General features: G+C 34.3%; 3 protein-coding genes across 4 annotated transcripts in view; 1 reads left to right on the top strand and 2 right to left on the bottom strand.

Moving 5' to 3' along the window:
- The window catches only part of LOC145334698 (monoglyceride lipase-like), a 166,571-nt gene that overhangs the window by 97,925 nt on the left and 41,181 nt on the right, over positions 1-27,465 (bottom strand). The window lies entirely within an intron of this gene.
- LOC145334805 (phospholipase A-2-activating protein-like) lies at positions 1,240-27,465 on the top strand. 2 transcript variants are annotated; one of them, XR_013885003.1, is made up of 15 exons: positions 1,240-1,375; positions 1,730-1,837; positions 2,343-2,430; positions 2,800-2,903; positions 15,117-15,236; positions 17,846-17,931; positions 18,587-18,731; positions 19,228-19,321; positions 19,817-19,899; positions 20,717-20,783; positions 21,573-21,690; positions 22,715-22,789; positions 23,458-23,568; positions 24,300-26,662; positions 26,947-27,465. XR_013885003.1 is itself a non-coding variant. In XM_080180411.1 (14 exons), exons 1-14 carry the CDS (start codon positions 1,300-1,302, stop codon positions 24,360-24,362), a joined length of 1,338 nt encoding a protein of 445 aa, XP_080036537.1. In that variant the 5' UTR covers positions 1,240-1,299; the 3' UTR covers positions 24,363-27,465. The 2 variants fall into 2 exon arrangements, 1 of the variants encoding a protein (XP_080036537.1); XM_080180411.1 differs by having other exon boundaries at positions 24,300-27,465.
- LOC145333703 (uncharacterized) lies at positions 4,293-14,474 on the bottom strand. Its single transcript, XM_080178914.1, has 3 exons — positions 14,122-14,474; positions 13,370-13,538; positions 4,293-4,480 (listed from the first exon to the last, which is right to left on the bottom strand). The coding sequence occupies exons 1-3, from the start codon at positions 14,346-14,348 to the stop codon at positions 4,406-4,408; spliced, it is 471 nt and encodes a 156-aa protein (XP_080035040.1). The 5' UTR covers positions 14,349-14,474; the 3' UTR covers positions 4,293-4,405.

Raw genomic sequence — 27,465 nt, 5'->3', positions numbered from 1 at the left:
CCCATTATTAAGGAGCACAATTGACTATAAAACATCATATGCGGTCGGACCGATTTTTAGCAGGTTTTAGGCTATTTTTATATTTTTCACATTTTTCTCCATATCTTCAGTGTTTATGGTCCGATTTTCAAAATTTTTTCAGTTACAGATATCAAAATTAAATATCCTGTCGTTTAAAGAAACAATCATGAAGGCCAGACTGCCTTTTAGCAGGTTTTAGGCTATTTTTATATTTTTCACATTTTTCTCCATATCTTCAGTGTATGGTCCGATTTTCAAATTTTTTTTCAGTTATAGATATCAAAATTAAATTTCCTGTCTTTTAAAGAAGACAACCATGACGGCCAGACTGCCTTTTCAGCAGGTTTTAGGCTGTTTTTTTTTATATTTTTAACATTTTTCTCCATATCTTCAGTGTTTATAGTCCGATTTTCAAAATTTTTTCAGTTGTAGATATCAAAATTAAATTTCCTGTCTTTAAAGGAAATAACCATGTCGGCCAGACTGCCTTTTTGGCAGGTTTTAGGCTATTTATAAATATATTTAACACTTTTTTCCATATCTTCAGTGTATATGGTCCGATTTTCCAATTTTTAAAAGTTTTTAAGGATTTAAAAATTAAATTTTTTGTCGTTTCAAGAAAACAACCATGGCGGCCAGACTGCCTTTTATCAGATTTTTGGCTATTTTTATATGTTTTACATATTTCCCAAGATCTTTGTTTATTTTGATCCAATTTTTAAACTTTTATGGGATATCAGTATCAAAATAATTTTTCCCATTGTTATGAGCATCTTTAATATAATTTACTTTGACCATCGTCATCATACAAAATAAAACAAGGTTTCATATTTATTTTATCCAATAAATCTATTCTTGATTTTAGTAAAAACCTTTTAAATCTACCGTAACAGTAACCTGTACGTATTCCCATCTACGATTTTTTGTGCTTCGCTACTTATGGATGTTGTCATCCTTGTTTAGCACTGAACCGATGGAGATTTCTATGCTAGTAAAGATGAACGTACTTGAGTCTAGGGATGGTTTAAAGCCGTTTTATTTTGAATCTATTAATTTTATGGTTTTAGGCTATTTTTCTGGCCCCCTCTTTCGATTATAGAACTCCTTGGAGGCTAGGAGGACATCCGCTAGTATGACTACATAGTAAGAGAATTCTTTTTAATATACCTATTAAATTTGATTATTAACTAAACTCGACCGTTAAACAACATCTAATAAAGTAGATATATAAAATGTTAGATATTTTAGTTTCAGACATTATAAACATCTGCAATTAAAATGGGCCATAAGGTTCAAGTTTACATATATGATCTATCCCAAGGAGCCGCTAAATCTCTTGGTCAAGCTTTGATAGGTAAGCTAGTATTTTAATTTATCCAGCAAAGAAATTGCTTATTAGATTATACATTTATCATAAGGGTTTAGTGTTATTGTGCCAATCATATTACGTAAATTACACCATAAAAACAACAAGCTTTGTAATACTGCGAGAAAGTATTTAGTGTATTGCATGTTAGGATATTGGTTATTTTTGAACGGATAATTTTTAAATTTTTCCTTTTCTTGTACTTTTAGGCCAATTGTAAGATATTGCAGCAGTAGGTACCTACTCCTTTAGCGACATTAGCTACCTTTTAAGATGTTGGGGCAGACAGCGACTTTAAAGAAAATATTTCCTTGGAAGTAAATTGTTTTTTGTTTTATTTAGGTAAACCTATCGATGGTATCTGGCACACTGGGATTGTAGTTTACGGCAAAGAGTATTTTTTTGGTTCCGCAGGAATAGAATCCTGTCCTCCTGCTGGCACTCTCTTAGGTACATAATTATAATCAAATCTTCACACTATTAAAAGAAGCTGTTTTATGATTAGGGCCTTGGTTTTAATCTTGGCATGGTGATTCTTGTAGTAGTTGGGTACAATTTAGAAAGAAAATGATGATTTTTTTACATTTTTAAACATAAAATTTTATATAATGTTATCATTCTGTTCACTTGATTTTGGGAGTATTGATTACTAGTACCATCAGGTATAATGTTATAAAGGTAGAATCTCTGTAATAAAGCCTTGAAATATTAGAATGACCATATTCATTGATTCAAATAAGGAATAGGCTTTTATGGATTATTATTTAAGCTTTAAATTATTTTGATTATGAAATGAGTTGTTACTTTAAATTTATGAATGTTCGCTTGTCTGACTGAATTATTAAACTTCGCTTTTATGGCTGTTGTCTTCCTTGTTATATTATATCTTTTTAACTTAGACTAATGGCAAAAGACAAAGATAAAATAGATTTTTTTATGTGGGTCTTTTTTTAAGGGAATCCTTTGGATGTCAAAGATTTGGGGGAAACTGAAATTCCTCCCGAAGTTTTCATGGACTATCTTAGAACACAATCTCAATCAAGGTAAGCCCTGTTCAACACGTAAATTATGCATTTTTTGTGGTAGATTCGTATCTTTCACTCTGATTTTATTTTTAAGATATGTATACCCAGATACTTATAGTTTTTTTTCTTCATATTTTAATACCTAGAGAGAGGGGATATTGATGATTTAATTGATTTTTAATGATTTGACTAGCATCTAAAAGCAATATTACACTCATGAAATTTTCTGGGAAGATTATTTTTCGTACATTGTTCTATCCCTAAGTCACTGGTATTTTGATATCTTTACTAAACCTTTTAATATCAGTAAAATTCATTTTCTGAATAAATTATTATTAGTTGATGAAAATGATTTTTTTTTATTTTTTTAAATTTATTTGTTGTTAGGTTTAAAGGCGAAAAGTACAATCTATTCAAGCACAATTGCAACAATTTCTCTCATGAAACTGCACAGTTTCTAACTGGTCAAGGCATTCCTCAGCACATTCTAGGTGAAGTGTAATTTTTGGTTAATTCATTTGGCTGTAACACGTTTTTTTTATCTGTTTTGTGTTGGATCTGATCTTTGATATTAAAATACTACTAGTGGTAACGCCCCTAGAGGCCTCTAGCAACGATTTTAGTCCTGCTTTTGCAATATAGATGTTTTTGGGACGAAAATAATTACTAGATAAATGTCATAAGAACCTAAGATGCCATCTAGTTAAAGTGATATGTATGATATAAGTACAAAGAATTTATATAGAAACTACTAAAATATGTACATACTAGGGGTACTTGAAGAGGGGAGAGTTGAATTTGATAACCCAATTTCGTATTTTTTTTGGGGGGTGGGGTATTTTTTTTCCAGGGGCGATTTCTCTTGGGAGGTTGGTGGTACCTTATAACAAAGCAAAAAATGGCCATTAGATGTATCATGAACTCTAAGTATAATGCTCATACTGCGCCAATGTTTAAAATGCTAAATATTTTACCATTTGATTTGCTTGTTAAATATTTTCAATTGCAATTTATGCATAATTATAAAATGAATAATTTACCTAGATCCTTTTCAAACACTTGGGAAACTAATGCAGAATTCAATAATAATTATCAATTAAGAAACAATTTTGATTATAGAATTCCTAGATTTAGAACTGGGCTTCTAAAAAGATTGCCATACTGTAATTTTCCTATAATTTGGAATGATTTTGATTGCCATATTATCAAAAATTTGGCCAGTAAAATTCAATTTAAAAATAAACTTAAAGCACATCTTATTGAATCTATTAATATTGAATGTTCAAGACTACTATGCCCTGTTTGTCATCTAAACCTATAAAAATGTAAAAGATTTTTTTTTTAAATTTTTAATTTGTTTTTATATTTATTTCTTTTTCAGAAAGGTTTTCAGTACATAACTTTATTTTTCAATACACAATTCAAGTGTATAAAAAAGGGGGGAATTACAAAGTTGCACACGGGAAAACGGGACCTGATATAAATGTACATATGTACATCTTCTTGCTTCAGTAACCAAAGAAGTTTTTTTTCAACAGCTAGAGACAACACCGCTCACGCGACATCTTAGCTGCCAATGTAAATACAGAAGCAACACAAATATGAAATTATTTTATTATTTTATCGTACATTATTTTATTGTCTTTTTTTTATTATATTGGAAAATAAATCTACAACTACTACTACTACCCTCCCCAAATATTTATAAACCTTCCCGGGACCTATGAAAAGCTACCCAGTTAAAGAGAAACCGATCGATTCAGCAGTCAGCGAGATCTTTCGGTACAAACATACACACAGACAAACAGACATTCTGTTACATTATGTAATATGATAAACGCGAATTCATAGTATATTTAGAAAGAAAAAAAACATGATCATAATGAATAGATAAAAGATATATTTTTATCCGCATAAATATGTTTTGTAAATAAATAGTTAATGGTGCATTATTCTCATTTCTTACATATTATTCATATTTTAACATTAAATGTTAGGACATATCTGATGGTTGAGTCAAGTCATCCCAGTCAGAGGACTCACATTCCTCTAGATCACCTATGCGTGTGTTTCGGAACGCAATGCCTAGCCGTTCTCGAAATCTTATCTCGAAGCCCTCCGAATGACCAACATAGTGAAGTTTACGAATGTGTATTTATTACCATGAAAACAGTAAGTCTAAAACAAAAATATAAGAATTAATTACATAAAATTAATTGTTATTATTTTGTAACATCGAGGTTGCGTGATTTTAATTTAATAAAAAATATAAATTTTCTAAAAAACTTAAAATTGGCACGAATCATATTAAATCGCATCAGAAATTGATAAATTTGGAATAAAATAATCAATAATATAAAAGTAAATATTCGTATATCAAAACTTAGCAGTTAAATGGTCTATTTGTTGAAAAATTAATGATTTAAATTTCTTCATAAAATTGTACCATTCTACGCTTATTTTCAAGAATTAAAAGATAAATTCTTACCACATATGATGTCAAACTAAGCAGGAAGGCTTATTTGAGATCTTCCACGTATCAGAGCGCATGTATATTCAAGCAATACATTATTTTCATTCACGTAGCTCCTTACATGGGAATCATCAAAGGAAAAGTGCGCGTCTCTTTTGTTTGTTTACAAGCCACGCGCGGAGATAGTTAGGAATGCCGCATAACACACTCATTCTCTGGGGAATTCTGGTGTAAGGAAAAAAGGGATTAATGGGTTCGAACTTGCCGGGGAATACAAGAAATACATACCGACACACACCCGTCTATTCACTGGGAATCGAACACAATACCTCATCTTTGCAATACGCGTGCAGACAGTGTCCACGAAATCACAATCTCATAACGCATAAATTACAAGAGTTTAAAATATCATGGCCATAAGGCCTAAAATTGGTTATGGAAACTTACGAATACCACAACAACTCAAACCGCCTCAGCTACCACATAAGGACAGGAATAAGGAATGGGAAAAGCATTCAACATTCATGAATTGCACATTTACCACTCACACATCTCATTATATCATGGCCTCATAATCTCAAATAAAATTAGAATTACAGACCATATAATTGCGAATACATGAATTAATAATCATTAGTACCTAAACTTCAATTAGGTACCTACATAAAAAAAATAGGTAAATGATTTTTATACTAAAAATCGCATCGATAATTAAATAATCAACTCAAACTTTTTTCATCAAAAGAAAGAAAGATTAAATAATAACATTTCTTCTACTAAATCTTTTTGCTAGAAAAGAAAAGTAAAATTACATAAAGACTTCTCAATATTTAGAATTTTTCTCCGACAGAAAATAATTGTGCTTACATCTAAACATTTTTCAGATAAGATAAGTAAGATCCTTAAATCTAAACATGTTTTAATAAAATAGATACTTAAATCTAAATAAAATATGACTGTAAAAAATCATCAAACTTTGGAAAATTAAAATATCATAATTTTAAATCTTCGTGAATCAAAATTGCGTAAAATTAAAATTGCAATTGAATATGCAAATTAAATTTACTAAAATAAAACAAAAGCTCAATGTAAGAAAAGAACTTTTCTAAAATGCTGAATCTTCAATTTCTCTCTGTTTTAAGAAGAAAGCAATGTATACATATTCATACAGTCATAATTAAAGGCAATTTGGGCCTCAGTTAGAATGAATCCCTCAAGATACAAACTAACAATATCCATCAAATATTAATAAATGCCTTGTTCCAGCTATCCTGTCGGACGTTATGACTTTCCATCACATCTTTTGATACTGCATAATTTCCAACAGGATTTCTGGCGCAGGGCTGCATCAACTGAAACAAACATAATTAGTGATGTTTAATTCAAATCAAAAATAAAAAGAATCATGAAGTAATTCAAAGAAACTCTTAAATTCATCAATCAAAGCAATTCAAAATTAAAAATAAAATATTTTATGCTTTAGTTTTGCCGTTTTGCGTCGGGCCTGGCCGAGGAAACAGAGCTTAGGTACGTCGTAAAGCGGTCTTATTAAGCTAAATTCTACGAAAATCAAAGAATCTACTTAATTCATCGCGAAAAAAATCTGCATTTTCTTTAGGTACATCAGTTCAAAGGTAAATAGTAATAATTTTAATATGCATGTAATATTAAATTATTTATGTGATTGTAATAAATCTTAAAGAAATATTTAAATGATGTAAAAATCTCATTTTGTTAATTTCTTATCATATCAAATTTCAATCCAACAAGGATAAAAATGTTTATATCTGCGTAGGTACCTAGGAAATTTTCCTCGAAAAAAATCCCAGGTCTCGGAAAGACTTAAATCATTGAAAGAACTTGCGGAAACGTATAAAAACTTAAGTTTGCATTTCAAATGAAAAAAATCTTGCATCGATTTGAAAGTTTAAACGAAATTGTATCAAAAATTGCGTTTTTTGTCTTTCGAAAAAAATCTGATAAATCTACCGAAAAAAATAAAAAATCAAAGTTAAACAAGAACGATACTTATACTAAACTTTGGGTAGATCAATCTTCAGAAGACGTCTTGCGGAAGTCTCGTTATCTGTGGCGGCTGCGTCGTCTGATAATTTGTATTTGGCAACCACGGTCCTTCCACCTGGGCGCACTTCTTGAACTCGTCCCAGTCTAAACTTCTTCATCAAACTTGTGCTGTCATCAACAAGCACCACATCTCCTGGCTCGAGCAGCACCTTGTTGCGGCGCCACTTGATGGACTTCAACAGCTCGGGCATGAGCTGCTCCTTGTACACCTGATGGAATTGCCTGGTCAACTCCTCCAAGTTCTCCAACCTCCTGGTAATGGGTTCTTTGCAACCGGTTTCAAATGTACAGATTGCATCATTTGTCCTGCCTCCAAGCAAATCAGCAGGTGAAATTATTCTCCAAGTATTGACGTCTTCTCCTGCAGTGGCATACGTCAATGGTTTTGAATTCAGCACTCTAGCTGTCTCAGCACACAACACCAATAAATCATTGAAGGTTACGGTAGCTCCGGCCAACTTTTTGTTCAACACCCGCTTGACCAGCCCAACCTGTCTCTCCACAGTGCCAACGAATGAATGTGCAGCTGTGGGCACAAGATGCCATTCAAAATGCATCCTTGTATCCTTCAAAAGTTCATCTAGAATGCGTTTGGTACCAGCCATATTGGTACCACGATCAGTAGTAACTCTTCTTGGCATGTTGTAGAACGCCTGAAGTTTTCTCAAGCCGACCAGCACGGCTTCAGTTGAATAATCTGTCAAAACATCAATAAACACAGCCTGTGTAAATCTACAAGCTACTATCAACAACCAGACTTTGTTCTTTGTCTTGGTATTCCTGGTGCCAACGCCAGGTTTCACAACTTCTATGGGCCCCGCAAGGTCCATATGAACCTCTTGGAAGGGCACTGACGGCTCCACACGGTCTGGCAGGATATTAGCCATTGCGGGACTCGAACGCTTGGCATACTCAATGGAACATGCAGCACAATTCTTGACCACTTTCATAGCCTCCATGCGGCCATGTGTGATCCAAGCATATCTTCGGCTTTGCGCCAATGTCTTACGATGGCCTCCATGACCCAGCTCATCGTGAGACTGTTGAAGGATGAGCTTTGCCAGCCTGTTGTGGTGGCTAAGCAAGACAACACCTGGGCTGTCCTTCATAACTTTCCTTGGGCCTCCAGCTGCGGCCTCAAGAGCTTCATCACCTCTGGCGGCCATTTTGAGTATTGTAAATGACCGAAGAGGAAAACATCCATCATGACCCACTATGGGCCAACAAACCTGGACTTTGTGATGATACGGTTGAAGAGAATCGAACTTCCCCTCGGCGTCCATGGTCATCTCCTTCTCTTGGTTGAAGGATGTCAAAAACAGGTCACAAACAGAATCCAAGTAAGTGTTTGTGAAAGTATAGTTCTCATAATACCTAGAACTATCATTGTTGCTACCACCATCCTCATTTGTTGCAACACCACGTTTCTTAACAAGTAACAACTTGAAACGGTTGGCAGCCTTAAGGACTGCGGATACAGTCCTTCTTGCCTGCCTGTAGGTCCTCCTTGCCAGCGACCTCCAGAAATCATTGTCCACCATTTGTGTGAACATTACCTTGAGCTTCGCCATCTTTGGATTAAGCTCACTCTCAGGAATAGATGCGTTAACCTCACCCGCCGTTTTAACGGGCCACTGGTCCTGTTCCAGGCGCAACCAGCTTGGACCTTCCTGGTATGTAGATCCAGGTTGTACATCCTCAATTGTACACAAACCTCGCGTAGCTAAATCCGCAATGTTGTGTTGGGTTGGAACCCATCTCCAATCTTCAGGGCTCGTCAACTGTTGTATTTCAGAAACACGATGACTGTTGAAAACATTTAGCATAACACTGTCACTGGATAACTGCGCCAGGGCACAGCTGCTATCACTAAAAAATACTTTGCCAGATATACTGAATGGTAGGGCTCTGACAATTGTATCCACAAGCCTTGCCAAGATTAGGCAAGATAGCATTTCTAACCTTGGTATAGACTCTATCTTAACTGGTGCGACACGTGACTTGGCGCAACACAAAACTACATCAAATCCTCCAGCAACTGGCCATCTCAGGTAGGTGATGGCTGCATAGGCTGAGCTTGATGCATCACAGAAACCAATTACCATTGGAAGCCCCAATGGCTTATCAGGAACCATCGAACGTCTGAACGACACATTTCCAAGTGCCGCTCTGTCCTGGAGGCTGCTCACGAACTCTGACCTCAACTCTCCAGGTATGGAATCATCCCAGTCACATCCATGTATGCAAACTGAGCGTAGACATAGCTTGGATTTAAGCAGCAATGGTGCTGCTAGACCCAACGGGTCATATAGCTGTTGTACGATTCTCCAGACTTCTCGTTTAGTTATCGCTTCAGGTAGACTTCTCCAGAGATCCTCCAAGTCCAGGTCTTCTAGTAACTTTCTACCTTTTATCTTCGCGCCGTGGTTGGCTCTGACAGGCAAGAACAATATATCCTGTTTTGGGACCCAAACAATGCCCAAAACTTTCACACTGTCAACATCATCTCCAGAATAAATAACAGATTTAAATCTGAAATTTCCAGGTTCAATCATCTGCTCCAGCTCTCGGACCAGCTGGACAGCTTCAGGTTTACTGTTATGACCGCTTAAACAGTCATCCACGTAAGTACAAGTCTCCAATTTCACAGAAGGAGGATCTTGATACAACACAAATTCAGATCTGAGTGGCTGCTGAACATCTCTCCACACATCTTGATGGGCTACAACATCAGAACCTCTAATCTTCTCAGATCCATAAACATCATGAACATCCTGCAGGGATCTTCCACCAAAAATACGACCAGTGAGTCTGAGGGCGGTCACGGCCATATCGCCGGCGAGGGCTTCACCAAAATTAACGGTTCCGGTGAGATAAACCTCCGGCTCTCCATCAACTGTATCAGCAAAAAATACACGTTTCAGCTGAGAATCTTCATAGGTAGCTAACAAACTGTTATAAAACTTCTGGATATCAGCCACAAGTGCACACTTGTAGCTTCTGAACCGAATAAGATTATGCATCAGGGAATATAATGGAACTGGCCCGTCCATCATAATACTGTTGAGACTCAACCCCTTGCAACAGAGGCTACTGTTGGCGCATATCCTCAACGGCGTGGAGATACTTTCTTTATATGCACATACCAGGCTCGAATAATACACAGGCCCAGTATAAGACAGGTCTTCTGGCAACGCTTTTGTATACACGCCACGAGAAACAGCTTCATTGAACACTTGGCAGAAAGTATCGTATTCGCCCTTTTTGACCATTCTTTGCCGGTCACGCAGGCAAATCTTGTACGCCTGCTCTGAGTTATCAAACAACACACTTGGCGGCGTCTTATAAGGATATGAAGCCGTCCAGATACGGCTCTCAAGATCCAGTGTCAAACCTTCTTCAATCAGCTGCCGCTTGCGGACGTCCAAGGCGGACTGCCCGGCGGCAATGGCAGCGCAATGGCGGCAGTTCTTACAGCCGCTGCACATTGATGGCGGCTGTATCCCCAAACTCTCGGTGGAAAGGAACTCCATCTTGCTGACCTCTAGCTTAGTAGCTTTACAAGCGACAGGATTAGCAACAGTCCTGCCGTCCGCAGACACAACTAGATAACCTGTACCAAATAAGCTTCTGTACAGTCTAGAATCACCAACCATTTTATCTGCACACGGGAACATAGCTGGTGTCAGATGACCGATAAGAACGTCTATCTTACCGTCAACCATAGAGAAATTATCAGGTTTCATATCAAAAATTTCTGCGGCGGCTGCAGGATCAATAGAACGTAACCCTTCTTCAGTACCAATGCTGGGCACTACCGCCGCCTCCAGAATATGGCAATTCCGGTTGCGGTCAACCAAGCAGATTTTAACCGTAGGACATGCTTGGCTCTTTCCATCTGCCAAAGAAATAGTAGCTGTGCGACCAGTTGATGGCAACTCTAACTTCTTGGCGATACTTCTAGAAATCAATGTGAGATTTGCTCCACTATCCCACATTGCATTGACGGTGACTTGGCGATTGTCAGCCGCCACAGCTGGTAGCTGCTGCAACATCAGCATATAATTGTTCTTGCTGAACAACTGTGATTCATAAACTGCCGCGACTTTTCCACCAGCAACAGATTCGTGTAATAACGAATTATGAGGCTGACTGCAGCTGTCTATGGTACAGCTGCCGAGTCTATCGGCCTTAGGGCAATCAGCAACCCTGTGTCCCTTTTGCAAGCAAAGCAAACAGGCGCCGATTTTCTTGATAAAGTTTTTACGTTCAGGAACAGACAGATCCCTGAACTTAGAACACTTAAACAACAAGTGTTCAGAACTGCAACCTTCCGACGGGCAAGGCTGTTTCTTCTTGGTCTTTGCTGGAGACCCAGGTTTACCTACGGCTGTAGCCGCTGCCGCAGGATTACCCTTCTTCTTAGAGGGGGTGTCCATATCAGTCGAGCACTGCATTAAAATAGCGCCCCTCTGCTCCTCGATAATCTGCATCAACTTTGGCACATTTGGAACGTCCATTGAGCCCAATGCCAAATTAAGCTTGTCTTGAAAGTCTCGAGGTAACTTCTTGGATAACATCTCCAGAAGAATCACGGTCAACCACTGGCTGGTGGTAACCTCATCATCTTCATCATCTTTAGTCAGCTGCTCCAGCTGGCTAACTGCACCACCGAACTCTGCTAACACAGTCACAATCTGGTTGGAGTCCGACGGCTTAGACTTTTTCTCCCATTGGTTGAAAAGGCAGAGCATTTGACGTGTCTTAGACTTGAAACGCGAGTCAAGGTAAGCCCACTGAGATTCATGCGATTGAATCTGAGTTAATTGGAGTCTCAGCTCTTTATTTTTACAGACCTTCTCACTGCTCAACAATAACTGCAAATACGACGGGTCCTGTCCTACAGTAAGCTTTTTAAAATTGTCCTTGAAACTTACGTAGGATGCTTCCTGGCCGTCGAAAGAGGGGAGAAGACGTTCGTCAACACGATTCATATATCCTGGTGTGAACATAGAACCGGTGGCGAACTGTGATGTGCCAAACGGTGACACAAATGGCGGTGCTGTCGAGGCACCCGCCGTCGTCGTGGGTGGCTTCATAGGTTCAAGCTTAACCTCAGCCAATTGTTTCATCAAAGCAGACAAAGTGTTTATAATTGGATCGGGTAAGGGAAAATACGACCCTTTAATAACTTTCACAATCTTCAAGCATCGATCATATAGTTCAGCCTGATGTTTAGGCAAATTATCACCAATTAAATCAACAACACTTTGAATGTCACTAAGCTCTTCTATAGCATCAAGAGCATCCTTCAAAGCACTATAGTCTTTTTGCACAGTAACTATATCAGAATAAATGTCACTAAATTCATCAAGCTCTTGGATTCTCAAACCAAGCTTGCTAAAACCGACCATGATGCTGTCAAATGTCTCGAACTTGTCATGGACAAGGATTGACTCCTTAGTGAGATGTCTAACATCAAGCTCTGAAGTATCACTGACCAACTTCATCACTCTACTTAGCTCACTGGTTAGGGCCTCAACGGCTGGGCGCAGCCGCTTTCCCAATTGTTCACCTTTATTCTTTTTAGGACCCATGATTGTCACTAAAGTTAACTGTACTGATTATGACTATAATAATGTGTGGTAAGGTATCACAACCAACACATTCACAAAACTTCACAGATTCTTCTTAGCTGCATCTGTTCTGTCTTGCCGTTCTCGAAATCTTATCTCGAAGCCCTCCGAATGACCAACATAGTGAAGTTTACGAATGTGTATTTATTACCATGAAAACAGTAAGTCTAAAACAAAAATATAAGAATTAATTACATAAAATTAATTGTTATTATTTTGTAACATCGAGGTTGCGTGATTTTAATTTAATAAAAAATATAAATTTTCTAAAAAACTTAAAATTGGCACGAATCATATTAAATCGCATCAGAAATTGATAAATTTGGAATAAAATAATCAATAATATAAAAGTAAATATTCGTATATCAAAACTTAGCAGTTAAATGGTCTATTTGTTGAAAAATTAATGATTTAAATTTCTTCATAAAATTGTACCATTCTACGCTTATTTTCAAGAATTAAAAGATAAATTCTTACCACATATGATGTCAAACTAAGCAGGAAGGCTTATTTGAGATCTTCCACGTATCAGAGCGCATGTATATTCAAGCAATACATTATTTTCATTCACGTAGCTCCTCACATGGGAATCATCAAAGGAAAAGTGCGCGTCTCTTTTGTTTGTTTACAAGCCACGCGCGGAGATAGTTAGGAATGCCGCATAACACACTCATTCTCTGGGGAATTCTGGTGTAAGGAAAAAAGGGATTAATGGGTTCGAACTTGCCGGGGAATACAAGAAATACATACCGACACAGCGTGTATTATAAGTTCCATCAGGATTTCTGTTCACTAGTTCTGCCAAGTGTATCAAGTGATCCTTGCCAGTCCTGTTGGCCGGCATTGTCACAATCAGAAACTGCCCTTTTCCGGTTTTGTCAGGCTGTCCGGTTTTCTGCTCAGTGTACTTGACTTCCTCCGTTATTTTATATCTAGAACATAAAGCGGTTTTCCTCGAAGTGCATTGTCGAACATTGAAAACCCTACCCTCCCCTCTTATTTTAAAAATAAGGATAAGGGAATTTTTTTTGTGTGTTTGTGTTTTACTTCAGGTCAGGTTATGTAATATTGGGCACATGCTATCCCCGCAGTGTTAGGTCCCCCGAAACTGTTAAACAAAAAGGAACCCCCCCCCCCCCCCGCCTCATTCTTATGTTTCTGCCCTCGATAGCCACTTAAAGGGAAAGCTTACAAAAATAGTTTCATTTTATAATTTGCAGTCATATTATTGATACTCATTAATAGAATCCTCAATAAATCTTGTAAAGCAATTAAGAAAATTACATTATTTGGTACTTTCCTTCAAATCAATCTTGTATCTTTGATAGCATCCTAGATTATTACAATTCCCCATATAATTAAAACATTTACATACAGTTCTTATGGACGGACAGACAGAGTAAACGGTAGAGTATTGGATTTTCACAAATTCAACAATTCTTATCAAATAGCAAATGTGAAAATTTCATTCAGATACAACATTTATAGAGTAGCAGCGCTATGTAAAAGTCTTACTTTTCCCAATTAGCATCTCTACCAGGGATGCGGCTGGCACTTCCGCTGTTAGCTTTTCTAACTGATATCGCCCTTGGCTTCTCGTCATAAAGAAAAACATGATTGATTGGCTTATTCGGGTTTCCCGAGAAATGATCACTAAAGGCTTGAACTCTGCGATTTGCACTTCTGCTTCTAGAACGACTTTTCGAAGATTTTCTGTTTTTAGATCGACTGCGTCCACTCATTTTTTCCTTCTCTAGTGCGATTACAAATAAAACTGAGTAATGTATGACAAAACAGATCTATTTATGACATAGAAAATTCTTGATAAGACGATTGCAACAATAAATGAAATAGCTAGATTTACATGCAACTGTGAAATATTTTGTTCTGAATACATAATTTTGTATTACTCTTTTGAGAATTGACGGATGGAATAAAAATTAATATAACAATGAAAATATTTATTTGAACCTAGCGGAGCAAAAAATTAGACAAAAAGCAAAACAAATAAGTTTTACAGCAATATGTCTTTATACAGCTACTAGCGGCTACGCCCCTAGAAGACTCTAGGGACACTTAGGATTTATCAAAGATTTTAAAAATTTTTGGGGGTTGGTTAGTATACATTGAGAGGTGGAGGTACCTTCTTCCAAATAGTTAAAAACCTTCCCTGGACCCATAAGAAGCTTCACTGCTAAGGAGAAACATATTGGTTTAGCGGTTAGTGAGATCTTTCATTACAGACAAAAAAAGCTCACTACTTTTTATAATAGGATTTATGGAGTGTGATGAGGGGGGGGGGTAAAGTGATTCAATTGAAATTCATTGTGGATAGTCGACTTCCCTCCACATCCCCTCTCGCCACTTAAGTGCCCCTAGATGCCTCTAGGGGCGTAGCTGCTAGGTAATGAAGATGAAATTTGTAATAGCTAAAAATTAAGAAAAAATTGCTTAAGTAGGAAGTAAAAATACCTAGAGACTTTATAAAAACTTACTAGATCATTTTTTAGATCTTCCAAACGAGTTCCTGGCTACTCCCATGGGTCAGATGATTGCTCCTATGATTGAACAAATGACTCCTTCCGGTCAATCTATACCTTTCACTATGGGTGATGCTGTTGAAAGATTAGGTGAGCCAATTCTTACATATTTAAGTTGCATGATGCGTTCTATTAATTTGATTGGATTATACTGTTAAAATATTATATGTGGATTCTTTTTTTTAAATGGGGTCTCTGTATCGCTGCCTCAAAAAAATTACCTAGTTTTTTTTAATTTTCCAAAATCAAATGAAAAAATCTACAAAAAAAATAAAATCATAGAAGGGTAATTAACAAAAGACTTTATTTGATTTTTGTAGATTTTTTCATTTAATTTTGGAGGATTTGGAGACAGCGATGCAGCGACCCTAATTTTTTAAAGAATAAAAGATAATCATATCTAATTTTTATCATGTACGTTTCTTATAATTCTAAAGTTTCCTATATAGGAGTTCCAGAATGAAGTGATTTCTACCAAGAAACTGTGACAAATCGAACTAATTGACAATGACACTATTCTAATAATCAATATTTCCTATATAGGAGTTCCAGAATTGAGTGATTCCTACCAAGAAACGGTAAACAATCTAACTAACTTATTAACACTATAAAAATAATCAATATTTCCTATATAGGAGTTCCAGAATTGAGTGATTCCTATCAAGAAACTGTGAACAATCTAACTAACTTATTAACACTATTCTAATAATCAATATTTCCTATATAGGAGTTCCAGAATCAAGTGATTCCTACCAAGAAACTGTGAACAATCTGACTAACTTATTAACACTATTCTAATAATCAACATTTCCTATATACAAAGGAGTTCCAGAATCAAGTGATTCCTATCAAGAAAATGTGAACAATCTGAATAACTTATTAACACTATTCTAATAATCAACATTTCCCATATAGGAGTTCCAGAATCAAGTGATTCCTATCAAGAAACTGTGAACAATCTGACTAACTTATTAACACTATTCTAATAATCAATATTTCCTATATATATAGGAGTTCCAGAATTGAGTGATTCCTACCAAGAAACTGTGAACAATCTGACTAACTTATTAACACTATTCTAATAATCAATATTTCCTATATAGGAGTTCCAGAATTGAGTGATTCCTACCAAGAAACTGTGAACAATCTGACTAACTTATTAACACTATTCTAATAATCAATATTTCCTATATAGGAGTTCCAGAATTGAGTGATTCCTACCAAGAAACTGTGAACAATCTGAATAACTTATTAACACTATTCTAATAATCAATATTTCCTATATATATAGGAGTTCCAGAATTGAGTGATTCCTACCAAGAAACTGTGAACAATCTGACTAACTTATTAACACTATTCTAATAATCAATATTTCCTATATAGGAGTTCCAGAATTGAGTGATTCCTACCAAGAAACTGTGAACAATCTGAATAACTTATTAACACTATTCTAATAATCAATATTTCCTATATACAAAGGAGTTCCAGAGTTGAGTGATTCCTATCAAGAAACTGTGAACAATCTGAATAACTTATTAACACTATTCTAATAATCAATATTTCCTATATATATAGGAGTTCCAGAATTGAGTGATTCCTATCAAGAAACTGAGAACAATCTGAATAACTTATTAACACTATTCTAATAATCAACATTTCCCAAATAGGAGTTCCAGAATTGAGTGATTCCTACCAAGAAACTGTGAACAATCTGACTAACTTATTAACACTATTCTAATAATCAATATTTCCTATATAGGAGTTCCAGAATTGAGTGATTCCTACCAAGAAACTGTGAACAATCTGACTAACTTATTAACACTATTCTAATAATCAATATTTCCTATATACAAAGGAGTTCCAGAATTGAGTGATTCCTATCAAGAAACTGTGAACAATCTAACTAACTTATTAACACTATTCTAATAATCAATATTTCCTATATAGGAGTTCCAGAATTGAGTGATTCCTATCAAGAAACTGTGAACAATCTGACTAACTTATTAACACTATTCTAATAATCAACATTTCCTATATACAAAGGAGTTCCAGAATCAAGTGATTCCTATCAAGAAACTGTGAACAATCTGAATAACTTATTAACACTATTCTAATAATCAACATTTCCCATATAGGAGTTCCAGAATCAAGTGATTCCTATCAAGAAACTGTGAACATTCTGACTAACTTATTAACACTATTCTAATAATCAATATTTCCTATATACAAAGGAGTTCCAGAATCAAGTGATTCCTATCAAGAAACTGTGAACAATCTGAATAACTTATTAACACTATTCTAATAATCAACATTTCCCATATAGGAGTTCCAGAATCAAGTGATTCCTATCAAGAAACTGTGAACAATCTGACTAACTTATTAACACTATTCTAATAATCAATATTTCCTATATACAAAGGAGTTCCAGAGTTGAGTGATTCCTATCAAGAAACTGTGAACAATCTGAATAACTTATTAACACTATTCTAATGATCAATATTTCCTATATATATAGGAGTTCCAGAATTGAGTGATACCTATCAAGAAACTGTGAACAATCTGAATAACTTATTAACACTATTCTAATAATCAACATTTCCCATATAGGAGTTCCAGAATTGAGTGATTCCTACCAAGAAACTGTGAACAATCTGACTAACTTATTAACACTATTCTAATAATCAATATTTCCTATATAGGAGTTCCAGAATTGAGTGATTCCTACCAAGAAACTGTGAACAATCTAACTAACGGTCAGACAACTACAAGAACTACAGACGTTAAGGTGAATATATAGAAAATCCTAATTGTATTATGATATTTTTTTACTTGGCTAGGCCAATTTTCAAGTATTGTTGTTAATACAACAATGTTTTGTTATATCTCATAAATTGACTTTTTAAAAGAATTTTAAAGAATAAATATATTAGATTTAATATCTAATCAGTAAATTTTACTAATAAGAACAAAGTGTAAGAACAAACCTGCCATATTATTGGTTAGAAAGGGTCATTATTTTTTATTTCATAATTACATGAGTCAGCTATAATAATTGCTTAGGATAATGCTAGCTTTAGGAAATTTATATCGTCCAAACTTGTATTATTAAAATGAATCATAAGTGACTAAACATAAACAAATATGTTTGCCTGTTCGAAATTCATTTTTAAGTTGGATGGGTAATTGTGTCTGGTGGTCCATCTATTGTTAGATAATTCTATATGGATCATGAAAAGAAAACGAAGTAGCGTGTTTATTTGTATTTTTAAATTTGCTATTCTCATATTTCTATAGCCGCTGCGGTGGGCTCTAACCATAAGAGGCAATCATTAACATTTAACTAACCTGACCTAACCTAAAATAATCTATCAAAAGCTACAGTGGAAATACGACGAAACCCACTACTTCGTTTTCTTTCCTTGATTCTTTAATTTTTTTAGGTTTTCCCAGTGACCAGCCCCATCCTCTTCTCTAATCCTCTGAACATTGAGGGTATGATGAAGAAGGTCGAGGAGCTCAACAAACAGGAACAAGAAAATGCGCTAAATGAAACTGAAATTAAAATGTTTTCCGGTATTGCAAAAGGTGATAAGATTATTTCACTAGCGTTGAAATTTTATCGATGGATGGCCAACTTGTAAGTGCCACAGCTACTCTATAATTAGGCTGTATCTGAAGGTTCGTCCGCAAGAAGGTCTTATACTCAGTGACAGTCGTAATAGTAGGAAGAATGTCTCTTTTTTCGTTAAAGGGGGGAGAGGAAGAGTTTTTTACACCCCAAACAAATTTTGGGGTATGCTATGCAACCCCTAATTTTTTTGAGAATACATTAGGTAACAACCCCCCCAACCCCACCAAAAAAAAACTTTGAAACCCCCTTTTCCACCCCCCCCCCCCCAGGTGCCTTTCCCATCCCAAAATAAAGCTTTACCGACTTTGTCTATTGGCAGTATAACTCATTAACACATGCACAAAAATGGTGTGCTGTGATAAATTGACGTAATATGTTGATTTATGAGAGGAAGAAACAAAAAAGTATGAAAACTCTAATTAAACCTAAAACGTAGTTTTAATATTGTAGGTCTAGTCCGTCTGTCTGAAGAAAGTTTCCAGGTTGTAGAGAAGATGCTCAGGTGGAAGGAGGAGAATAGGTTTCCAGCCCTTGATCTTTTGAGGTAAATATTTTAACATCGATTGTCTATCCATCTATCCTTCTATCCTTATTCCATATATCTTTCTATCTATCTATTTAGACACAAATGTTTACATCTTGGGGATACAGATGGTGATATTATAGAAAGAATTGTTATTCAACTAGTTGTTAATCTTTCTATCCATCTGTCTATCTATATATCCATCTCTCTATCTATTTATCCATTTATCTATCTATTTAGACACAAATGTTTACATCTTGGGGACACAGATGGTGAAATTATAGAAAGAATTGTTGTTCAACTAGTTCTTCATCTTTCTTTCAATCTATCTATCTATTTATCCATTTTCCATTTATCTATCTATCTATCTATTCAGACACAAATGTTTACATCTTGGGGACACAGATGGTGAAATTATAGAAAGAATTGTTGTTTAACTAGTCCTTTATCCTTCTATATATCTATCTATCTATCTATTTATCCATTTTCCATATATTTATCTATCTATCTATTTAGACACAAATGTTTACATCTTGGAGACACAGATGGTGATATTATAGAAAGAATTGTTGTACACTTAGTTGCTAATATAGGCACAGGTATAGTGATAATCTTTTTTTAATTAGGACAAACATTTGTGGCTATTCTATTAGGTAGTGTAAAACACTAAAGGGAGAAAGGGTTAAATAACTGTATCTCCCCATCGCAACCGCCTTGTGCAACCTTTCTATTGGGTCATTGAAAATCAACCAATGGTGTCGCTTATATTAACACAGCCAAGTAGCAGAAAATAATTTAGAAGCAGATGAAAGAGGTCTTTGAAAAAGGAAGGGAGGTAGTTGTCTGCATATACAACTATACTACAGATCTGTTGCTATTCCTTCACGAATAGGGAAATTGATATAGGATATATAGAATTGGCAGGGGAAAATTTGTCATCAATTTAGCTTGCTAATAAGGACTTCATTCATTGGTCAGTTCGTTCATACAGTAGGGGGGTGGGAGGGGATTTGGTAAATGGATGGTAGGTATCGTTACTTTAGCCAGCTGCGAGCTTTACTTTATTAGAGTATATGAAAATCTGGTCCAACATCCAAATGATGATATATCGATTAATAGGGACATCTCTAATCCAACTAAGAATTTTCTTTCTTAAAAATTGAAGAAAAGATCAAGTGAAAAATAAGTAATTATATTGTTTTTTTTACCTTCTAGATCTTGGCCTGTAATAAAACCATTACAAAGCTATAAACCAAATCGTTTTCGAGATCTCGCTGAACTAGCCCAAATGTTAAAAAGCATATTTAATTTAGTAAATCCCATATGACTAAGTTACTAAAAAAAGATAGGGTATCTTTCATAATATTGTTTGCTAGAATTTTTAAAAATGTTTTATGATTCCATTTTATACTTTAGGCGATACAAATTCTCAGTTGGCTGCTGCCGCCCTTGCAAATCTGGTTGCAAGGCATGGACACTCAAAGTAATTATTTTAGCTGTTTTTTGTTTTTACACTTGAAGCAAAACTATTGTGACCTAAAGGGGAAAGCGAGAGCAAGTGATTCTAAGTGATTCTAAGCACCTTCCATCAGTGATTTTAAACATTTTTTAGGTGAATATACTAGGGTTATGTTTAATATCGTTATATCAATTTTCAAAAACAAGTTTCACCATGGTTATATATGAAAAAAAAACTTCAAAATGTTAGCCATATTTTGGCTATGTATCATCAAATGTTTTGTTGAGTTCAAACTGTTGTGACACAAAAGTAAACTTTTCCAATGATAAATGTTAATTTAGACAAAGGAATGGTAACTTGTAATATTGTAAACAGTTTTACTAGTGTATTTTCGTAATTTACAGTATTTGATTATGTTTTGGCGTGTTTTTTATTCGAACCTTTGAACTCAACAAAACATTTGATGATATTTCATCAAATAATGCTTAACATTTCAACGTTTTATTCGTAGTAAACCATGATGAAACTTAATCATTTTTAGTTTTATAACTATATCAAACATAACCTTAGTATATTCACACAATAATATCTAGAATAGGTGCTTAGAATCACTTGCTCTTGTTCGTGCATAGTCTCCTTTGTTTGCCAATATTTTCATATGAAATATTTTGATATTTAAAGAATATTTCCCTTTTGGGTATTTTAGAGAATACATCTCCAATGTAAAAGTAAACATTTAGATACATAAGAAGATACTTCTGTATTTCAACCATAACCAAACCTACTTTTATAGAGTTCTATTCTTTTTTTTAGATTGACCAAAGTCGACGAAGTGATGGATAAAACAAGTTCATTGCTTCCTTCAAGCCATAAAAAGCTAGAAGTTCATCTCACTTCACTTGTTCATAACCTAGCCCTTCCTAATCATAAGGTAATTATTCTTTCTACTATACTAGAGATCTTACAGGATAGGACAATAGACGATAAATTTATGTACATCCACAATATTGATTAACAAAACCACCACCCCCCCCCCCCCGGCCCCTCCTGTAGATTAATAGTATTAGTTGAATTGTTTAGAAACTAATATTTTAAAATTTCAATATACATACATAAAGTCCAAAATTTTTAGCTAACCAATCAGAGAACTTGTGATAAAAGTTTGGGTACCAGTTAAAGTGTAAAATTGTCCCCATCCTCCCTAACGAACTATGTATACTTCCATGACATAAACCAAGCTATTACTTATCCTAAGGTGATCAATATAATATCTTTCAAAAATAGTTATCTATCGATCTTCATTGTATAAAAAGTAACATTCTTTGTTCATGTGTCATATAGCCCTATCCAACGCTTGATGATAATCCCATCATAAATCTATAGTTGTAAGGTTTTTTTCGTCAGAAGCATAAGATTTTACTTACTAAAGGTCTTTTTTATTTCTCCACTTTGGGAAAGCTTTACATAGGTACCAGGGTGGTTTTAGGATATTTTGTTGTTGGATCTAATGCACTTGGTTATTTCAGCTTTTTTCAACCCCCTTCCCTATCCAATCAGACACAGAGCCCCTAGAGGTGAGGGGGAAAGTGCTAGTATCTAGAGAGAGAGAGGGGACAATGGGCTGTTTATTGCACTTGTTCCCAAAGTTTTACAAAAACGCTTTCTCAATCGTTGGCTGAACAATTTTGTTGACTTTAGCGAATTTTGATTGGTTGGTTCATTATGTTGAGTGTTGAAACTTTTCAACCACTATTTTAATCTAAAGAAGGGAAAAATTTGTTTATCATCATTTGGGATTTACATCAATTTATCGGCCATTGTCTTATCCCTTTAGAAGTTTAGATCCTTGGCTAGTATCACTTATTTTCTATTTTTCTAAAGATTTATGACCCAGTTTCCAGGTTTCAGTCCTGGAGGACTACGGCCTTTATTTCATATATTTTCTTCTAATTTAGAATGGTGAAAGTTTGGATATAAACGTGATGTTGGTCAGTACAATTCTTTCTAACCTGCATTCCTCAGTTCAACACGTAAGTTCATCATAAATAGCGCAGCTACTCTTAATAAGTAGTGTATGTCCGTAATTATATTTATCAGGCCTTTATACTTTTAGTTATGATATAAATGCAATGCCGGTTGGTTCTTTCCCTCAAAGTTTCTAGCGAGCACAGAAACTCCCACCTCCCCACCTCATTTTGAAATAAATAAAAATTGGGGGGGGGGGTGGTCCCATGCCTAAACCCTGCATGGGAGCCTAACTCTGTAAGGGCTACCCTGTACCTAAACTAGCCTACGGTAAAACATGAACACACGAAAAACTTGCCCCATCCCTCTTTAATTTTAATTTAATTCTGGGGGTTTCTGTTCTGGATTTGGCAATTTGAGGGAAACCGCAGTACACAGTACACACATAGCTTCTTAGACAATAAAAGCTTAACAATATAATTAGCGTTGTGGAGCCAGACGGGAGCCGCCATATTTTGCTGGAGCTGGTTATTTTCGTTAAAAAACGGCTCTGGATCCGGGTTAGCTAAAAAAGAGTTTTTATCAAACATTGAACTTTTAAAACCTTCAAATGTCATAGATAGACTTGGCAAAAAAATATGTTGAGATTTTCTTAATTTTAGGCCGGAGCCGGAGCCGTGGTTTTCACAGGAGGCTCCGCATCGCTGAATGTAATTGTTTAAAAATATTTTAGGTTGAATCTGAGGAGAAACTGGTGATTAGCTTAGGAAATATTCTTCACAATGGCCATGAGGAGGTCACTAGCTTAGCTCATTCCATGGATGCACATTCCTTTCTCAATAAGGTAATTTTATTTTGAAAAATATTGCTGCTAGACGGGTTTATACTTTCACAAACAATGTAGCAGGGTTTCGGATCCGCATTGATTTTTTGCGGATCCGGATCCTCAAAATTTGGTCAATGCGGATCCGGATCCGGATCCTTGACAATAAAAATTAAATCACCAAACTTTTCAAAAAATATTTATTCTTTAATTCGAAGTAAAAAATACTTTCAATTTTCAAGTCTGACCCTAAACCTTAAAGATTGGCTCTCATCAAGAGAATGTCTGAGATTGTATATAAATTTAGGTATATTTTTTCCGCATTTTTTTGAGTCCAAGGATCCGGATCCGCATTTTTTTGCGGATCCGGATCCGGATCCTTGGACTCGAAAATATGCGGATCATTGCGGATCCGGATCCGAAACCCTGCAATGTAGATAGAGGTCCATAGCTTTTACCTATCTAATCTTAATAATAGTTCAAAATAATTCTCTTTGAGGATTTTAATTATAATCTAAAAAATATAAATGTTACAATTCACAATACAGTTGAAATTATTAAATATAGGAGGTGAAAATAAAACCCTTTTGAAAGATTCTATGCTCATTTTAGGTGCAATGTTTACTTACTATTATATTATTGGATTTGTCATTTGTTTTACATAAAATTCATATTTACTATAACTAAACTTAATTTATTATGGAATCACTAGAAATATTTGGAATGTCAAACACTCATTATTTATTTTACAGGTTGAAAGCAAAGTGGACAAGAAAACTGTCACAGAAGTGAAATCAATGCTCAAATTAGAATAAATTAATTAGATTATACCCATGCAAATATATCAAATACTTTTTACAGAGATATGGCACTTGAAGATAACAAATATCCTCCAAAATTCTACCATTTAAATTAGTATAAAATATAGAGGTAATTTTGTTCTTTGTTTTTTCGTGCAATACAGTTCAGAGGAAAACAGAGTTGTATTCATTTTTAAAAATTAGGGTCGCTGCTCGCTAGTAAGGCAAAATTATTTTTGTGAATATCGCAAAAAATTAAATAAAATCATAAAAGGGATATTAACAAAAGATTTTGTTTATTTTTTGTAGTTTTTGAATGTGATTTTGGAAATTTTTTTACAAAAACTATTTTGCATCTCCAGTGAGCAATGACCCTAATTTTTTTAAGAATCCACCTCAGAAAGTTAGAAGGGGAATCAAGTTTTCTTCAGATGCAATATCTCTGCTTAATCAAAGCACCCAAGTACCACTCCAATATTAACGTAATGTGTGAAAACCAAAGCTAGAAAGGTGGAGAAAAATCCGGGCCTTTATACCTATACATTAGGATATATAAGTTGGAAGGAATTTTAATGTTAGAGGGAGATTTGAAATCTGCATCAAATTTTAAGGATTTTTTTTTAAATTCCTTTTTTTGTATAATTCTTTATCTAAAAGCGGAAATACAATTTAAGTTATATCATTTTGACCAATAGGATAGGTGAATTAGAAACTACCTGCGCTCTAATTGGGTGAATGATGTACGACACTTAAGCTTCTCCAATCAGAGCGCAGATAGTTTTCAATCCACCAATCACAGATGTCAAAACTAATTACCTTAAATTGTATTTCCGCTTTTAGATAAAGAATTATACAAAAAACGAATTTTATAAAAAAAAATCCTTAAAATTTGATGCAGTTTTCAAATCTCCCCCTAACATTAAAATTCCTTCCAACTTATATATCCTACTTTACATTTAAAACAACCTAGATAATTAATATTGATTATCTATGCATTGTTTTCTAAAAATAAATAGAAATAGATAGATAGATACTCAATAAAATTTTGTAACAAGCTTTAACACGAATATAGCTAAATGTCTCTAGATATGTTTTTGAGATTTTTATATAATCCTTCTAATTGTTATATATCACTGTTATAATATATGTAAAATATTAGGCATGACTTTTACTTTATATATCATCTTTATATCATTGTATTTAATTTATTTAAAATTATTGTGTATAGTATTATTACTTATCAGCTTAAGTCAATTTCTATTTAAAAGTTTCTATACTTATGTCAGGCGATATTAAAATCCATCCAATTTAAAGGGATAGTTGCATGAAGTGCATTTTAGAAAAATGATTTGAAGCAAAAGTTTCAAGTATACCATCTAACATATATAATTTTTTATTACAATAAATAACAATCAATTACGCACCACTAAAATAGTCGTCATGCTGTTTTTGTGAAAACAGGACAAGCCATTTATGTTGCATATATTCAAAAAAAAAGATTTTCAAGTCTTAATATTTTTAAAACTACCTGGTAGAAAATTGAAATTCAATATTAATTAAATATTCAATTATATAAAACTTTCAGAACGCCTTTTTTTCTAAAAGATTTAAAATAAGCTTTGATCGTCCAGAGAAAAGATATTATTTTTGAGATTATCTTACTCCAAAGAAAGCTTTCTTATTCCTAAAGAACGTGTCCTAACTTATGTGTATTTTAAAGTTAGTATGTTTTTCAACCTATTTTTTAAAAAGTTACACTATTCTAAGACATGAAGATATATTTCGATTTTAGCAATCATTTTCAATTCATTTTGTCTAAAAAAAATATAGGCATGAGACATTAGATAACAGCAAATATGATCAAAGATATTAAACATACATTTATATAGAACAATGTCACAAATTATTTTGAATCTTAGGTATCACCATAGAATACAGATGACTACTGAAAAAGTTTGAAATAAAAGATTAAAACATTAGTTTTTTGAAAAGGAGGAGTAGGGAATAATTCTTGGCCTTGTTTGAGTTATGGGGCGGGGCATAGTTTTTATTAAAGGAATTTTTTTTTGATGGTTAGGAAATAGGCGGAGTTTTAGATGGTGAGTTTGGTTGAAGGCGGAGACAGAAAAAACTGGGAGGAGACAAAAAAGTGGGAGGAGTGGGGGGGTTATGAAAAGGTTGTGGATTTATCTTTGTCCTTGGTTGTTTATGGGTGGAGATTTGGATTTTGAAATCTGTTAAAAAAATGGGTGGAGTTATTCCTGAGATGGGAAAAATTTTAATCTTTATGATATCCTGCTTTGTTTAGGTTTTATGTGATTTTTTAAAAATAGCCAGTCCTTGCTTCTAGTTAGTAGTAGATGTAAAATGATCCATAGAATTTAGATATGCAATCGGTTTTTTAAAGTAATTTAAGTTTTTTTTAATTAAGTTGGTTTTAAGGTATTTAAACGCAGCAAAAAAAAGAAAATTGCCTTTATGAACAAAATACATAGTAATATCTTTAATTTGACACCTTACTTTTTGAATTCTGTTGAGTAATTATTGAAAAAATCTTTTTTTTGTTGAACCCCAGTGTATCAAAACTTTGAACTTTTAGAGCTCGTCACGAATGGGTTTAAAAAAATCACAAGAGTTAGGACACGTTCTTTTAGATTTATATTTTAAGTTTTATATTCCTTTTTTAAAGTTATTTAATAAAAAGAAAATCTAAATGTAATGCAGTATTACTTTTACGAAGAACCAAATTTTTTAATAAATTGCTTTATAAATATTATTATGCAGGCTTGATATTTACCTTAAATTCATAATCATTTAGGGAAAAAACAATCCTTTTGTTTTTTCAAAGAAAGTGATACAACAACTTCAAAGTGTTGTATCTTTTTCCATTGAAACCCAGCCTACTTAGATCATAATACACTAATATACATATATATAAATACTCATTTACCCCCTCATTTTAAAATCATTGTACAATGTACAAATTTAACAGAAATGTTTGTGTTATCTTTATTTGTTATTTACTTTAAAATACCTTTACCTAATTTCAGTGCGTTTCTTATATTGTATCGTGTGATTAAACTCAAATTTATTCACTAAATAAATTTTTATAATAAAA

The sequence above is a fragment of the Acartia tonsa genome, chromosome 12 (assembly GCF_053477335.1).
Source record: "Acartia tonsa isolate MP-2025a chromosome 12, ASM5347733v1, whole genome shotgun sequence".
NCBI classification, from domain to species: domain Eukaryota; kingdom Metazoa; phylum Arthropoda; class Copepoda; order Calanoida; family Acartiidae; genus Acartia; species Acartia tonsa.
Note: the sequence above shows the minus strand (reverse complement) of the source record. Positions and strands in the feature narration are given on the sequence as shown.

Coding starts and splice junctions, on each gene's coding strand:
- LOC145334805 (XM_080180411.1), top strand. CDS start 1,300: ATGGGCCATAAGGTTCAAGTTTACATATATGATCTATCCCAAGGAGCC. Junction 18,732..19,227: donor GTTTTCCGGTATTGCAAAAG/GTGATAAGATTA, acceptor TTAATATTGTAG/GTCTAGTCCGTCTGTCTGAA. Junction 21,691..22,714: donor TAGCCCTTCCTAATCATAAG/GTAATTATTCTT, acceptor CTTCTAATTTAG/AATGGTGAAAGTTTGGATAT.
- LOC145333703 (XM_080178914.1), bottom strand. CDS start 14,348: ATGAGTGGACGCAGTCGATCTAAAAACAGAAAATCTTCGAAAAGTCGT. Junction 13,539..14,121: donor AGAGATGCTAATTGGGAAAA/GTAAGACTTTTA, acceptor TTTATGTTCTAG/ATATAAAATAACGGAGGAAG. Junction 4,481..13,369: donor ATCCTGATGGAACTTATAAT/ACACGCTGTGTC, acceptor GCGTTCCGAAAC/ACACGCATAGGTGATCTAGA.